This window comes from Dermacentor albipictus, chromosome 5, assembly GCF_038994185.2.
Source record: "Dermacentor albipictus isolate Rhodes 1998 colony chromosome 5, USDA_Dalb.pri_finalv2, whole genome shotgun sequence".
Lineage (NCBI taxonomy): Eukaryota > Metazoa > Arthropoda > Arachnida > Ixodida > Ixodidae > Dermacentor > Dermacentor albipictus.
Genome location: NC_091825.1, coordinates 147444143 through 147459998, shown reverse-complemented (window position 1 = coordinate 147459998; position 15856 = coordinate 147444143). Strand labels below are relative to the sequence as shown.

The window sequence follows — 15856 nt, the reverse complement described above, 5'->3', positions numbered from 1 at the left end:
TACAGTGCCTAAAACCTATTCTAGACACTGTAACAGGGGCGACGTTGAATTTAGGATGGCGGCTGTTGTGTTGTGACGAACTGCTTGCATAGTTAATTTTTGCGAACACAGTGACACTGATGTCACAAGGCGTTGATCGGTCCCTTGGCGTTCACTGCGCGAAACCGAAAAATGTCGGTGCGTGTAGTTCGGCGCTGCTCTCTAAATAGCCGCTCCTATTATTGCCTTTTTCACGTAGTAACGAACCGCACAGCTCTTACACATGAAGTCACATTGTTTATAGAGTTCGTAAAGTTCACGACTATTTCATTGTTTACATTGTAAAGTTCGCTTCTGCGCTTTTTGGAGAAAACGATCGTAACGTTCGACGACAGAACGATTACCACTCATTTTAACTCTCCAAATTTACCCGTGAGTGTGTCTTGAATGCAAAAAGAGAACTACGAATACAGCTTCGAATTCATCTGCTTACGTACTTTACGCACCACCGTTATGCTGCCGCCGTACCACGCAGAAAAGATAGCTTTGCAGTTTGGAAAGAGTTTCATGACACAAAGATTGCAGTGCAGGACATTTTAAAGCACTGGGATCCCTTTTGCAAGCTTTCAACTTATTTAGACATCACACTATATTGATTTACCAAGCGCAGCCAGAGACGAGGTAGAAGACGACGCTCGCTGATAGCGCGTGCGGAAAGAAAGTATAAAAGGCTGGCCGGCTGGCTCGCGCGGTCGTTCTTCCTGCCTTTCGACGGTGGTCGGCGACAGCGTTCGAGTACGTGGTATCTCCGCTGATCTTCCTCGCGTTCACGTAAGTGTGGACTGCTCTGCTAGATGTTGGACAGTTTAAGCTTGATTCTTGGCAATAAGCTATTACAAGGTGTACTGTTTTTACTAAGACAGCGAGCCCGTCCTCATGACGAACAGCTCGCCTGGTTACGGACGCTGCCCCTGGTGAGCTTAGCGTCCGTCCTTTGTGATCAAATGCACCCAGCTGGTTTCGTGTGGGGTGACCAGCATTCCGGTGGCGCTTGTAGTAGTGGAGTGGCGTCGGGACAACGCCGGCCGAGGGGCAGGCTTACGCGTAGAGGGCATTACGACCGGGGCGCGGAGCACCGCAGAAGGAAAGAGTCTTCCGTCAACGAGGGCCAATGACTGGCTCTCGGCCGATGTCGTGCCGACGCCACTCCGCTAAATCACTACATTGGCGACGCGAGATAAAACATTCCTGCTACCACTTGCGCCTACTCTTCTGCTGCTTCCACCATGGATGCTCCGCCTATTGTCTCCTTGGCCGACGACGACTGCGTCGGCACCGGCCTTCCCGTCCGCTACTACACCGGTGTAGTGGAAAAGGCGTTCGTTCGAGACGTTTCTACTGGTCAACATGGTGCCGGCCAACATGGCGCCGCTAACCGGCGCCTTCCTCGCCTGGGTGCTCAAGATGGCGGTCCTTGCCAGCCTTCTTCCTCGATCCGATGGATTCAAGATGGCGCCAGACAATATGGCGGGAAGCCGCGATTTGGGGAAGCCGGCCAACATGGCGTCTCGAACCGGCGCCTACCTCGCCTGGGTGCTCAAGATGGCGGTCCTCGCCAGCTTCCTCGATACGATGGGTTCAAGATGGCGCCAGACAATATGGCGGAAAGCCGCGATTTGGGGAAGCCGGCCAACATGACGTCGCTAACCGGCGCCTTCCTCGCCTGGGTGCTCAAGATGGCGGTCCTCGCCAGCCTTCTTCCTCGATCCGATGTGTTCAAGATATGGCGCCAGACAATATGGCGGGAAGCTGCGATTTGGGGAAGCCGGCCAACATGGCGCCGCTAACCGGCGCCTTCCTCGCCTGGGTGCTCAAGATGGCGGTACTCGCCAGACTTCTTCCTCGATCCGATGGGTTCAAGATGGCGCCAGACAATATGGCGGGAAGCTGCGATTTGGGGAAGCCGGCCAACATGGCGCCGCTAACCGGCGCCTTCCTCGCCTGGGTGCTCAAGATGGCGGTCCTCGCCAGCCTTCTTCCTCGATCCGATGTGTTCAAGATGGCGCCAGACAATATGGCGGGAAGCTGCGATTTGGGGAAGCCGGCCAACATGGCGCCGCTAACCGGCGCCTTCCTCGCCTGGGTGCTCAAGATGGCGGTCCTCGCCAGCCTTCTTCCTCGATCCGATGTGTTCAAGATGGCGCCAGACAATATGGCGGGAAGCTGCGATTTGGGGAAGCCGGCCAACATGGCGCCGCTAACCGGCGCCTTCCTCGCCTGGGTGCTCAAGATGGCGGTACTCGCCAGACTTCTTCCTCGATCCGATGGGTTCAAGATGGCGCCAGACAATATGACGGGAAACCGCGATTTGGGGAAGCCGGCCAACATGGCACCGCTAACCGGCGCCTTCCTCGCCTGGGTGCTCAAGATGGCAGTCCACGCCAACCTTCTTCCTCGATCCGATGGGTTTAAGATGGCGCCCGCCAACATGGCGGGAAGCCGCGATCTGAGGAAGCCGGCCAACATGGCGCACGGCAAGAATTTCACGAAACTCCACCACATCGCTACAGCGCTGGTGAATCCCGTGCGAATCCGATGTTTCACAATGAACGTTGGCCCAGGAGCCGGTAATCGAGATCGAAAATGTCCCAGCATGAAGCGAGAAGGCAACGAAGTGCGGCGCGATCATTTTCGTGAAATGTACGCTCTGATACTGGGCTTTTAGGGCCCGAACCAACAGAGCTGGTGACGCAGTGTCACCAGTTAAGGCAGAAATATGCTAGTCGCAAGCCGAGGCCAAGGTCGCAAGAGATATGCCTTGAGGTAGCACTTGAGGGCAGAGGCCGAAATTCACAACAGGAAGACATGTGTCATTGTCTTTTATGCAGACGACTGTGTGTTGGAATGCCACGCTCTGCGTCAAGAGTGGATCCGGTGAAACGGCAATATTGGCGGCGAGGAGTTACGGAGTCGCCCTCTATCGGAAGCGCCTCGCTGGCGTAGTATGAGGGATCACGTGGCGCGCTCCTCATAGGGTTTGCTGTCAGCGCTCACTGAACACACCACGCGCGAGCTTTCCCGGACATTTCTGTAAGTACTTTCGAAACGAGAGAAGTTTCTTACTGTCTAAATAATAATCTTGGGCAAACTGAAAGCACACAATCGTTTACAGTCGCTATCTCTTTACCGAATACGTACAGTGAACGCCACTGCGCGCGGTCGCCGCGATGGAGTCTCCCGTACCGGCTTCTTGCGTGAAAGGTAGGTAAACGCTGAAGGCAAACTATGTGAAATATGTTCTTACAGTGTTTGTATAACTAAATGGAGCGTAATAGAATGAAGCCTCAATGCAGCGATCGCGCAGATTCGCAGCGACCGACTGCGCGTCTGCATGCTTGTCCACGCACTGTTTCGCTTTCTCCGCGCGCGCGTTTTCGCACCGTGCCATGAACTTTAGGCCGCAGAATATGAGCATTTGACAGTATACAAGCAACCATTGTTGCGTGGGCGCTATCAGAGCTGTTCAAAAATCATTTCATTGTAGAGACTTCGACGCCTACGGGGGGGACTGTGATGTGCCGTCGCGACGATTCAATCTTTTTTTTCTTCAAAATTCTTTGACCTTTCGATACTATTTCTCGAGTTGCGTCGCACTGTATGTTTATCGGCGTTCTCAGCGTGCAATTTCCCGCTGCTCCTTTTTTGTAATCCAGTGCATTAATTCATAACACAAACATGACCATATGCCATGCTTTCTTTAAATGTGCTGCTTACCGCTGCCTTTCCACTCCACTGAACTTGCCAGTATCTATAGCATCGACAAGTTCATAGACCAAACCGTTGTGACATTAGTCGGGCAGCGGACTCGGGCGTGCGTCTCAGTGCGCGTTTTCAGAACATCGCAGACCGGGCGCCGTAGCAGAAATCTTCCTCGCGTCTGTGCTTCCTGCATACCCGAGTTGTAGCCGATGACTGTTTGCCGGTTTTATGTTTCGCGAGCCAAGCTTCACACAGCTTCTTGTCCTGCGGCTACGTGTGAATAAGGCTGACACCGGCCTCCGTTACGTGCGTCCGGCCCTGCGGCACCGAGCAGTAGCCTACCATGTCGCGCGCCTTCAAAGGCAGCCACTACCTATTGTAGTGCTTTCAAGCGTTGTAAAGGAGACACTCGAAGCGGGAAAATTTCGCCACTAAATGAAAACCGCAGCGTACGAGGGAATTTAAACTCGTTTTCAGCTCGCTTCGGCGCGCCCGAAGCAGCCGACGCGGCCGCTATGTCCACGTGATCCCTCCTAGCACGTCACGCCGACGGTGGCGCCAGCTTTTCCAGTGGTGGAGCTCGAGGCCAATAGGCCACGGCTCGGTGAGGGAGACGAACGTAATCGGTGGCACATAGTCGACTCTGCGTGTGATCAGGAGGGTCAACGGCATGCGGGAGGGCGAGTTGACAGCACCCGCAGAGGCGCCGACAGAAAATCAAGGCCTAATATGATTTCGTATGGCAGCGTGTCTATTCACCGGGAAAGCCAGGAATTCTCAGGGAATTTGAATATCTGGAAATACTCAGGGAATTCGTGCTTCTATCAGGGAAAATTAGCTGTAACTTTATTGAAAGGGAACGAAAGTCGTGTTTGGCTCCAGTAACAGAAGAATCGCAACGAATCGTCATTGACGCCGTGTCATAGGCACGAAGTATTGCCAGAGTAGTTAACGACCGATTTTCCAGATGCCCTACAGGTACTCTCGCACGCAGATCCGCTGGCATCCGTAGCCACCACCGCGGCAACGTTAGGCCTAGCTGCTTCTACGTCCGCTATTAAGCTTCTTGCCGTGTTCTTCATTGAAAGGATTCGCCGCTGTCAGCAATGACACCGACACCGCCTTTGTAATCCTCGCGATTGGCTTCGAAGCTCGCAGAGCACAGCGCGTTGCGTAATGCTAATCTCCGAAAGTTAGCTTTGCCTCAGTATAGCAATGTTACGCGGTGAATCATAACAAGCGTGGGCAGGGGCAAATGTCACGGGACACAGTATGTATTCCCTAATTATCCACGCGTGCACCCCCGTCTCCCGTCACAGTACGAGCACCGAAATGCCTAATAAGTGTACTGGTAGGCCTTAAGAGCTTTTTCGGACGTGCCTGTGGCACTTTTAGCCCTTAAGGGCAGTTAAAGAGATGCATTCATTTTTTTCGGACTGCCAGATTTTTCGGATGTTTTTGCGGCTCCTAGGGAGTCCGAAAAATCGGACGTTGGCTGTACAACTGACCAAGAGGATGCTTCAAATTATCCATGGTGTGAACGCGTGGCAGGAGGAGGATGAGAACAGAATTAAAGCACAGACGCACTGAGGAATTAACCGAATAGGAAGCGTGCCGCTGCCTCTTTGAAGGAGCTTGAACTCAAAAAAGTATTAGCTGACTCCGAGATGCAGGTGTCTCTCATCCAAACCAAAATACTCTTTAAAGCAGTGAAACGCAACAATGAGATGTTTACGGGCTGAGAGTGTCAGCACAGTTAAGGTTGACAGTTCCCAGCAGCTGCGAAAGAATCTTAGTTGTGACAAAGTTCAGGCCTCATACCGATGAGCTTGCTATCAGTTGATTGAAATAGCTCATATTCAAAAATATATGCATCTCCTTTTTGTTCGTATTTGAAAATGTTCGACTCAATTTGGAATGGTTATTACCATTCTTTTTGCTGTGCATTTTACTAACACCTTCCTTAATTCTGTTTTCTTTTAAAATAAAATAGATATTATCCTTACTATTCAAACTGGATTAAGACGTTTTTTTTTGTTTCAACATGCTTGATAGAGTGACAGCATCGGGCAACATGGTATCGAGCCTGTCTTGACATAAAACAAAATTCTGGCTCATTCAGGGAATTGTGGAAAGGTGCTCAGGGAAAACCTAGCTGGAAAACTCGGGGAATTGGGAAATGTCAACTTGGTGGACACCCTGTATGGGCGCTGTTCCAAGACGTAAAACAAAGCAGAAGTATGCCGTCCGGCTACAGTGACACGAGCTGCACACTTCCCAGGGACAGCTGGAATTCCACCGTCTGCTGCGCAGAGGAAAACGAGTAGGGCAGGAGTTGGCGCGTACGGAGGTTCGAATTCATAACCGATATGTGTGCTCCTGTGTCAATCTGCAGTGACATTACAGGTACCCGTCCACGCGTTGATGAGGTTGTAATGGCCAGACAGAGTAAGCAGAGGAATTTCGTGTCGGGTCGTCATGACTAAAGCCCCTCTATACACGTTTCCGCCGACCAGGAGAACGCGGCGGTGGCGCGTGGATGGAGGGGCTTTAGTCATGACAGGCCCATGTGCTCTCGGAGCTGCGCCCGTTAGTTTTCCGAGGAGCGGCGGGAGTAATGAGGGGGAGACGGGGAGCAACGAGGCGGTGCGAGCGGGAAATATGTGGGCGTTGCGAAGGGGAACGGTTCGGTCGTGCGGGCAGAGATGTTCGAGCGGCGTTTTCTGCAATGCCTGTCGGCGGGCAAGGAATGCCAGGTGGGCGCGGGTATTACGAAAGCACGGCCAAGGCTGAGAGTTTCAAGAGCTTCGACTATGGCGGGAAATATGTCCGACGCGTCAACAGCAGAAGCAGCTGGCCTGTCATAAATCAGAAGGGCGCCATTCTTCCCGGTTTCGATAACGAGGACGAGCGTATGAAAGTGGTGGATCGGGTACGTACGACAAGTCAGCGGTAGTCGATCGGGTCTGTTGACGATTGGAGTCTGATGTTGATCAATTCTTGTCGAACAACGGTCTGGATGGGGGATATATATGGTTGCATGGGAATCGTGTGGGGCGCGAACCTGGGGAGGCAGCTTCATATTCCGGCGAATGATGCCCACAATACTGTCGGATGCAGCGGGCACGGGTGGAATATGGGAGGTCCTCGCAGGTAGATGTTGCAGTCGTGTTAGGAAGGCGAGAAAAAGGGTGGGCAACGTGACGGCCCCGTAACAATATTTAAAAAAAAAGCAATGCTCACATTGAAGCATGACTTGATCAATTACTCAACACACATATCGGGCGCAGTAATTGCATGTGAAAGCATTTACCAGATCCTCTCTTTCATTACTGCACACAGCAGTAAATCCTAATGTCTTCTCTGACATTAGGCTATATTTAATCAAGAAAGTCAGTATATGCAAAAATTATTTTAAAACATAGGAGTCTCATACGGAGGCTAGGAAAGGGAAAGTGATGCCGTCTAGCGTTGCAGCTGCCATCTATGCTCGTTGTTTGCCTTTCTTGCACCGCTCCTCCTACTAATCTCACTATTCAAACGCAAAACATTCGAAAAAAATTTTTTTTATATTGATGAATTAATACGTTCACCACTGAGACAAGTGCTTTGTGCCTGCCGAAATGGCAGACCGAACATTGAACAAACCACGCAAGCAGACGACAGGGAACAGGTTATAACTAGCGCCACTCTGCCGGTACGTTGTCCCTAGCGGTAAATAAGTTGAACTAAAAAAAAAAAGAGGCGTGCTGGGCAAGGGACATTTGTGTGCAGGTTCAGTAGGTCCTCATCAGTACGCTAAGATCATGTTGAGACAACAAAAGGCAGAAAATACACCTGTCTTTCTCTACGTGTACATTTCAATCTAAAAATATATAATTATGTAGCTGCAGAACTGATATTGCACAATGTTTATAATTTGGAAATTAGGCCATCAGGCATTAGGCCACTCAGACTCGCGGTCGCTTCAACGTCAGCTGCTCACACTGGGGAATGTGAGCGTGGTGTGCGTGTGCGAGCGCGAGCAGTGCGCTGATTTTACTGTCCGTCACGCGTTCCGATGATTTTTTGGGACCAAAATGCGATGTTATCTTGTTGCGCTGTGTTGTCGTCTACGTGACTGAGAAATGTGAAATTACCGCCTACCAGGCTACCAGACACCGCGCCATGTGGAGCTTTGGGTATGTAAGGGCCTTCCGTGGGTCGTTCGCTAGGTCCAGCGACTTCGCTGTTCTCTTCCGTTTTCTGCATGGTGCCGTGACGATCCTCTCGATTGATAGTGCATATTACACAACTACTTGCAATTGGGAACAATCATTGGGCGTCGCCTGCTGTTCATGTGCAAGTGTTCGTCGGCCGCCGTTTTTTAGGTGACAGGTGCTTTTGACAGGGTGTGAAGGTCTTGATGAGCCGTGTGTGATGGTTTCCTGTCGGAAAATGTGCGGACGCATTCTCGTGCGGAGTTCCCGGTGTTCCGCTTTTAGCCGTTTTCTGGCGGTTGCGCATCGTTGCTGAATGCACCGTGAGGCTTATATCCAGTGTTTGTTTTGGACCCTCATTGCGAATACGGCTTACGCAATATGTTGTAAATAAACAATTGCCCAGTCATGTGCTTTCGTCTGATAACGTCGTTTCTCACCGTTAGGCTGTTCGCCACTAGAAACCGGATAGCACTAGATCACGGTGGCTTTTACACATTAATTTCCTCACCTGTTGAACGTTTGCGCTGGTGTGCCTTAGGGTGAAGTAGACATGGTTTCCAAAACCATGTTGAATTTGACTGTGAAATAAACTAGATGCCGCGATGGCATGGCCTGTGTAAGTTTCGGCTGCAAGTTTCGGTTCTCGTGAAGTCTCGGCGCTGCTGCAGGTTTGTCAGAATTTGTCGTTTGTAATCCGCCGAAGTAAATTTTCAGTTACAATGTCAGAAAAACGCAACCTGAGCGTATCATATTTGAAGCACATAAAGTTGTCCTCGAGTATCAAATGTAGCTGAAGAATGTTGAACATTGTCAGTTTGGGCTTTCAAAGTGCGTTTAAGCAGTTGACGCAGGTTGCACATAAGAGTCGTCACATTTTTATGAGCGTACTACCTGCAGCTGTGCCTATTACGAGTGCTGCTGCGCTTAGCTGATGCGGCCTTGTAGATTGGATGACGATTGCCATTCATTGCTGTCATGTGGGGCTTATTGTGCAGCGCAGGGCATGAAACATCCATTGCCCATAGTTGCGAAAGCACGGGTGGCTAGACAGGTGCATCTGCTGTAACAAGTTAGCACTGTGTTAACCTTCCCTAAAAAAAAAATTCATTTCTAAAAAAAAGAAGGGTACGAAATTAACGAATTTACTCCAGTAAATTGTTGCATATTATATCTGCATTCCAAAAATATAGTGCATGTGTAGTTCATCTCTTATATTTATCCAAAATATCAATAAGACACCTGTTGCTCATAAAGAGGCACTTTCTCTCAGCATATCTGTAAGGTTTGAGCATAATTACATGAACAGATGACAGCAAAAGGAATCGAAAGCTTTGAAGAATGTGTGCAAATGCCGAAACTCAAATGCAAGATGCAAACCAAGTTGACTAGCATGGCTTATCTAGGACAAGGAAAGCAGGAAGAGCAGTGGCCTAAATGCGTAAACTTTGCCCACATTGGTAAACAGCCAAGATGAGAACAGCTCGGGCTTGGTTGGTTAATGGGCTTTGTTAAAATGAAAGAAAAAAAGTCATTATCTTCAATTGCTACAGGCCAATTTGGAGGAATGATTGGCCTGAAAACATCTGCCCCTGATAAGAAAAAAAAAATGTCTCGTTTTAATGGGACAAAAGCCATGGCAGGAAAGCCAGACTGTGCATTCAGTAGTACTTTACTACTAAAGTAATTTGCCCTTCATTTTTATGGCTTAGCGTCAATGTGCCCTCGGAGGTGTTTTGCTGTGCGCTACCTTTCAGAATGTTGTGCCATGAGCAGCAGCCCTTGTATGCAGTGAGATGACGCTTTTTGGCTGTTCCAGATGCTTCAGCATGCAAAATTTGTGTGTGGCCCAGAGCTCGTGCACAAATTCAACACTGTAGCTCTGTGTGAAAAAGAGTGCAGGGCTAATGTATTTGCGGTTCTCTGATACAAAAAAGCTGTTTTTCTGTTTTTTGTTCAGGCTTTGACCATTGCAGACATGGGCACGGTGGCTCTTGAAGAGTACGAGCTGCTTGGTGACGCCAAGTACCGTTCCTATGTCACTGCCATCGACAAAGCTCTCAAGAGCTTTGATAACACCAGTGAATGGGCTGACCTCATTTCAGCCCTTGGCAAGCTCAATAAGGTATGAAAGTGTGCGATAGCAGACTTTTAGCACTATAGCTATCTGCTGGATTCAGCATGTAGCAGTTGACCTTTAATTTCAGCAAGCAGTGAAACCAGTGCTTGTCTGTTCTAACCATGACTTGATGTTACTTGGTGACATCGTTGTATGTTGCATTCGTGTCTGTTCGTTACGTGTTGTTTAATGTTTTATGTTCTTGCCAGACACCCCGTGAACGTGCCATCGCCGAGCCAAATTCCAAAGGTGACTTACCAGCCTCTGTAAATAACCCCACGAAAGCACGGACGACTAAGTAGGAGCCCTTTTAGTGTACCAGCGAACACCTGTTGTGGTCCAAAGACAGAGTCAGAGCCCAGAGTTGTCAGAGCTCAACAAAATGTGTGCTTCAAATAAGGCAGTTACATTCATACAGGCACACTTCTTCTAGGCACATCACAATGCGATTCAGATGGGTATTAACAAAACATTGCAAAATAATGACAAGCACTAAGAGTTCAACAAGTACACTACAGAATGAATAGGAGCACCAAGGGTGCGATCTTGTACGCGTTCCAAACTCGAACGGAGGCGGTCCGTTCTTTCCATCACGAAATTGGCGGTCCGTTCCGTTGCGTTTGTCCGATAGCAGACAACACGGAATGATTGACAGCAGATATCACTTCACAATTGACGTTATGGCGTTCTTCACCGTTCAAACTGACCAAGCATGTGCGGCTCGGTAGAACGGACCGCCTCCGTTCTATTTTGGAACGCGTACAAGATCGCACCCCAAGTGTCCACTAGTATTCACCTGTGTTGGTCTTGAGCCAAACATCCTCTGTATAGCTCGAGGCAAATCTCGAAGGAGTTTCTTCGGGAAATGCAGACGCTCAAGAAAACTCGTCGGCCAGCTTGCCAGGGAATCCCCTCTTCTGCAGACTGTTGGTCTATGCGTCGCATCTCTTCACCAGCGTGGTCAGATTCCCCCTGATTCCAGCACGGTGCTTTGATTGCCTCCATCGGCGTTTTTCAACTTTCTCACGGAGTTGTGCTCCCATAGCATGAACAAAGCCTTGAGAATCTTCTAGGCATTTTCGGGTGCGGCCACTGGAAGGTCTTCGAGGAGGGTGGTGACTCATCCGTCTCCTTTCCTTCATGTATCTTGTAGAAGTTTCTAGTCACTGATCGTGTCTGTTGTCTGTGGCATATGCGCTGCCTCTGTCAAAGTTGTTGGGAAGCCGACATACTCCTCGCTGGCTTGGGTGATAACACGGCGCGCGCTTTGGCAATGTGCACTTTTGTGACAATTCTGTATAGCACCTTGTTATATGTCCTTTTTGTGCCATAATAGGCCTTGCAATGTGGCCCTTATTTGATCGCGTGATGTGGTCTCACTATTCTCTTGTGTAAAATAACTTTTTATCATAACCATAAGTTCCATCACCAGCTAGGTGCAGACCTCTGCCTGCACTTAGATGAATCACTTAGTGTGATATACTGTTGCAACATAGTGCCCCTGGGTGGTCATCTACAAACTTCCTTCACACTGTGATGTTTCAGATGTGTGGTGGTGTTGATGTTAGTTCCCACTGATGCCCGCTGCTACCATTGTGTACCCTAGTTGTGGAAGTAAAATACTTTGCCTTTTGAGATGCTACTATTGTTTTTCTAAACTGATATGTATTAGCAACATTAAAAACCAGAACATTTTGTTGGCAACAGATTTTGATAGGGAACTGATTGTTGTTAGTTGAGCAGACTGCAAACATCACGCTGAATGAAAGGCCCTTTCTGTCTTTGCTCTAGTGTTGTCACAGCATGTTAATTTACAGCTATCAAGGTCTGCAAATGTTGTGTTCCACATGTTTCCTAAAGTCTTCTCAGGTAATTTTATTTGTCGTGATTCTTGCCACCAGATATTGTCTTGAATACAATTCGACATAAATCATCCTAGCTGCTGGGGCACTGTGTACCGTAAAATCCGACACACACCGGGTTTTGTTATGGTTTTTGACATAATAAATTTGCTTCTCATATATTTGAGCATGAACATTATTAAGGGATTTGCTTAGGGTTGTCTTTTACTAGATGACTAATAAACCATCAGTTTTTTTTCTCTTATTTGGACCATTTCCATGTTCATTTTTTTTTCTTTCTTGCATTCTTGAAATTGCCCCATATGTTTGCTACCACTACGCTTTGTTGATACTATACGCACTTTATCATGTCATGTGCACCTTAAGGGACTCTAAATAGAAAAGTTATTTGAGCTGTATTAGTGAACTGCCCTTCTACAACACCAATAAAAAGCCACTCTTGCCATCAGAAAAGGCTTGGTAAGCCAGAAAGGGTGAAAAGATAAATGCACGACAGGTGGTAACACTGCCTTGGAGTTTCAGCATCAGCTCACCATGACATCATGAACATGAGGATGTCTGCTCGAGCATATTTAATTTTTGGTCACTCAAGATAGACTGCTTTGTATTCTAAAAGAGCCGTAGGCTGAACTCTACAATTTTCAATAGCTTTTTAGTGAGCCACAGTAGTCAAACAAAAAAAAATATATATATATATAAAAAGTGTGATGCTGTAGTGATGCTGGGGTGTATCAGCACAAAAATAAAAATGGAACTTTGATTTTCATTTTCTGTTCCAATAACTAACCAATGACTGCAACATTAACGAAAATATAGCGTTGAAATGGCGCTTTGTCAGTATTAACTGATCTAATGTCTCTTTTTAATGTCCCTCTAATTGTGGCATGCACTGCGGGGCCTAACTTCCACGTACTGGAGGAATGACCACATCGAAACATGCGTGCTCACCCAATGCGTAACAGGTTTATTTTCAGTGTACCAACATTTTATCTATCTATTTATTTATTTATTTATCTATTTATTTATCTATCTGTTTATTTATTTATCACATACCCATGGCATCAGTTGATGGCATTGCAGTGAAGGGAGGAAGGGGGGGGGGGGGACTTCATGAAAATTTGAGGTTATCAACTGATGATCAGTAAACTAAAGAGAAACTCATTACACAATAGCAAATATATATAACTTACAAAGCATTTGCCACTCGCAACAAATAATCACATAAACCACAATTAGTATATAAATTAATTACTGTTAGTATAACCAATTACAGTTTAGTTAGTGTCAAGAACAATCAATAAGTGAATAAACTAAATAGTGATGTTGTCGTTGGCCACATGACACTGCATGCAGGTGGTGTCCAGCCACCTCAAGTACCAGGTGGTGCCTCGGCGGCTGACGGTCAGCAAGCGACTGGCACAATGCATGCATCCGGCCCTGCCCAGTGGCGTCCACCTCAAGGCCCTCGAGTCCTACGACCTGATCCTGAGGGCAGTGGGGCCCCAGAGGCTCGGCCAAGAGCTCTTCCTGTATGGAGCTGGCCTGTTCCCACTGCTGGCGCATGCTGCCATGAATGTGCGGCCCGCACTGCTCAGTCTCTACGAGACACACTTCCTGCCCCTGGGCGAGCGTCTGCGGCCTGGACTCAACGGGTTCCTCATTGGTGTCCTGCCGGGACTTGAAGAGGGTTCAGACTACTACGAAAGGTATGTTCCATCTACATGCTAGACGGCGTGGGTGCAAAAAAGCCTCACGCATAGTGCATTAAATAATCAAAAAGAAAGTGAAGGGTATTATGTTAACATTCTAAAAAAAGAGCAACAATGATGCTTATAGATTGCATGTGTGTTGGTGACATTCTGGCTGATTAGTCATAGAAATAGGGGGGTGTGTAATGACATAGCTGCGTTCATTGGTTTATGATGGTAGCGGGGGTAATACCGAGAGAAGGGAAGTTAGAAAATTGGGGGCCTGGATAAAGAAAATTGAGGGTAGGGTGGGGAGGCCTACATTTTGTAGCCTTGTTTCTCGGCACTAAAATGCTCAATGCATACAACAAACCTTGTTGAAGTTTTTAGCGTTAAGCCTTAGCATTTAGTGAAGAAAAAAGAAACATTGCATATCTTTTAAAATTTCACATTTCGGTTAGAATTGAACTGCTTCTGATAAGGCACGGGCAGCAGCATTGAGTAGAGTCTGGAAATGTCCTTTCTGAACGACCATTTATTTATTCTCCTTTTCTGTTCATTTACCTACAGAACCGACAAGCTGCTTCTTGATGTTTGTGTAGCAGTTGAAAAGAGCTACTTCTATGGCAGCCTGTGGAAGTGTATCCTGTGTAACCCGGGGATCCGTCAGGCAGCCATCAACTTCATTGTCTCCCATTATAACCGGCGACTTAGCATGGAGGACCAGCTATATGTCATTGGCACTGACATTGACAGCATGGTAGGCATTCTTGTACATTATCGCTCATTATAATCAGCAATGGTACGATATCGGCACTGAAAAGTTATAAAGGTTTCATTAAGGCTATTTGGTAAAAAGGGCATATGTATTATTATTTACATTATTTGATATGTGTATTAAGCTAAACTGAACCCAACCGACATAGTCAATTGAGGAGCTTGTAAATCAGGAAGTGCTTCTAGTTGTCTGCTTCACCATGACAGTGACAGTAAATGAAAGGGAAAGGCATGTCACTAGATGCACATTAATTGAACGAGATAACTGTGATACTACAGCAACACACATAGTGCAAGAATTTGCCTGCATGGTAAGACGGGCTGAGTAAAAAAACTGCTTTGCCTGGATAGAACAAATCCCTGGGCTGTTTCAAGGAGAGGCATCCGTATTGACTGACTCGGAAATCATTGTGCAGAAGTTAGCTGCTCCACACAGGCACTCATGAATTGGCGCCCCTTTGCACAACAATCGTGGCTTACCTGTAGCCGGATGCTAATTCAGAAAACTCACCACTTGCATTGGTTCTTTCACCCTATAGATTGCAATAAGTGGAATACTTGAACATGGATAATTTCGAATACTGAATTCTTGTATCGAGCATGAATTGAAACGCAAAGATTATTTGATTTGTGTTCAACATTTTGAATATTCACATAGCCTTACTTAATAATAATAATAATAATTATTATTATTTATTTACATCTCAAAATGAATACAGTGACAGAGTAGCTGCAGAATATTCCCGTACATTTTCCGTAAAGTAAAGTAAACTTTTAAGTAACGACTGCGAATGGTGGTAAACATGTTTTTGCTTGTCATGAAAATACATGGTGCAGAATCAGAGGAGGAATAAACCACTGCATCATTGTCTAGAATTGACATGTCTTTTGTCTGTGTGCTTCCTCTCTGATGACAGGTCCAAGCGCTGTGTGCTTCACTTCAGGACTCAAGCATCCTGGTGCAGAGGAGCACACTGGAGCTCTTGCTGCTGGGCTTTCCCTTGCACAACTGTCAGTTGGTCTCTGCTGACAGGGTCCGCATTTGCACAGCAGCTCTGGGTGTCCTGCTTCGGAGGGACATGTCACTGAATCGGTACATCAGCCAATCGCTTTCCGACTAAAGTTTTTTAAAATTTTCTCTATCAGCTGGATGCTGTTCGTAACAGTTTGTGCTGAGCTTTATAATGTTGTACGTAACTGTATCCATTTACTCTTTGCCCAGTTGTATGCACTGGACAGACAAAGGAGGGAATATACTGTGGGGCCTGAAAATGCTGCATGTGGTAGGCATTGACAACACAGTAGTGCGTACAAAAAGAGGCATTTATTGCTCTTTTCATACAATGTCAGCTAGCCGTATTCATGCAAGGAATATAAGGCTCTTTGGCGAATCGAGGAATGTAGAGTTGCTCTTCACGCAAGGATTCCGTGCAAAAAATGGTTACCCACAAATGGTCCCACAAATGGAGGTGT

General features: G+C 47.3%; 1 protein-coding gene across 5 annotated transcripts in view; it reads left to right on the top strand.

The window, feature by feature from the left end:
* The first annotated feature begins 665 nt into the window (after positions 1–665).
* The window catches only part of LOC135906235 (protein DOP1A), a 62681-nt gene continuing 47490 nt past the window's right edge, over positions 666–15856 (top strand). For 2 of the 5 annotated variants that reach the window (XM_065437532.2, XM_065437531.2), the window contains exons 1-5: positions 7580–7919; positions 9898–10062; positions 13272–13624; positions 14177–14366; positions 15301–15476. In XM_065437532.2, coding sequence (XP_065293604.1) covers positions 9916–10062; positions 13272–13624; positions 14177–14366; positions 15301–15476 — 866 coding nt within the window. In that variant the 5' untranslated portion in view covers positions 7580–7919; positions 9898–9915. Of the gene's footprint in view, positions 811–7578; positions 7920–8479; positions 8609–9897; positions 10063–13271; positions 13625–14176; positions 14367–15300; positions 15477–15856 lie in introns of those variants that run through there. The other 3 variants (XM_065437529.2, XM_065437528.2, XM_065437530.2) reach the window with 3 other exon arrangements.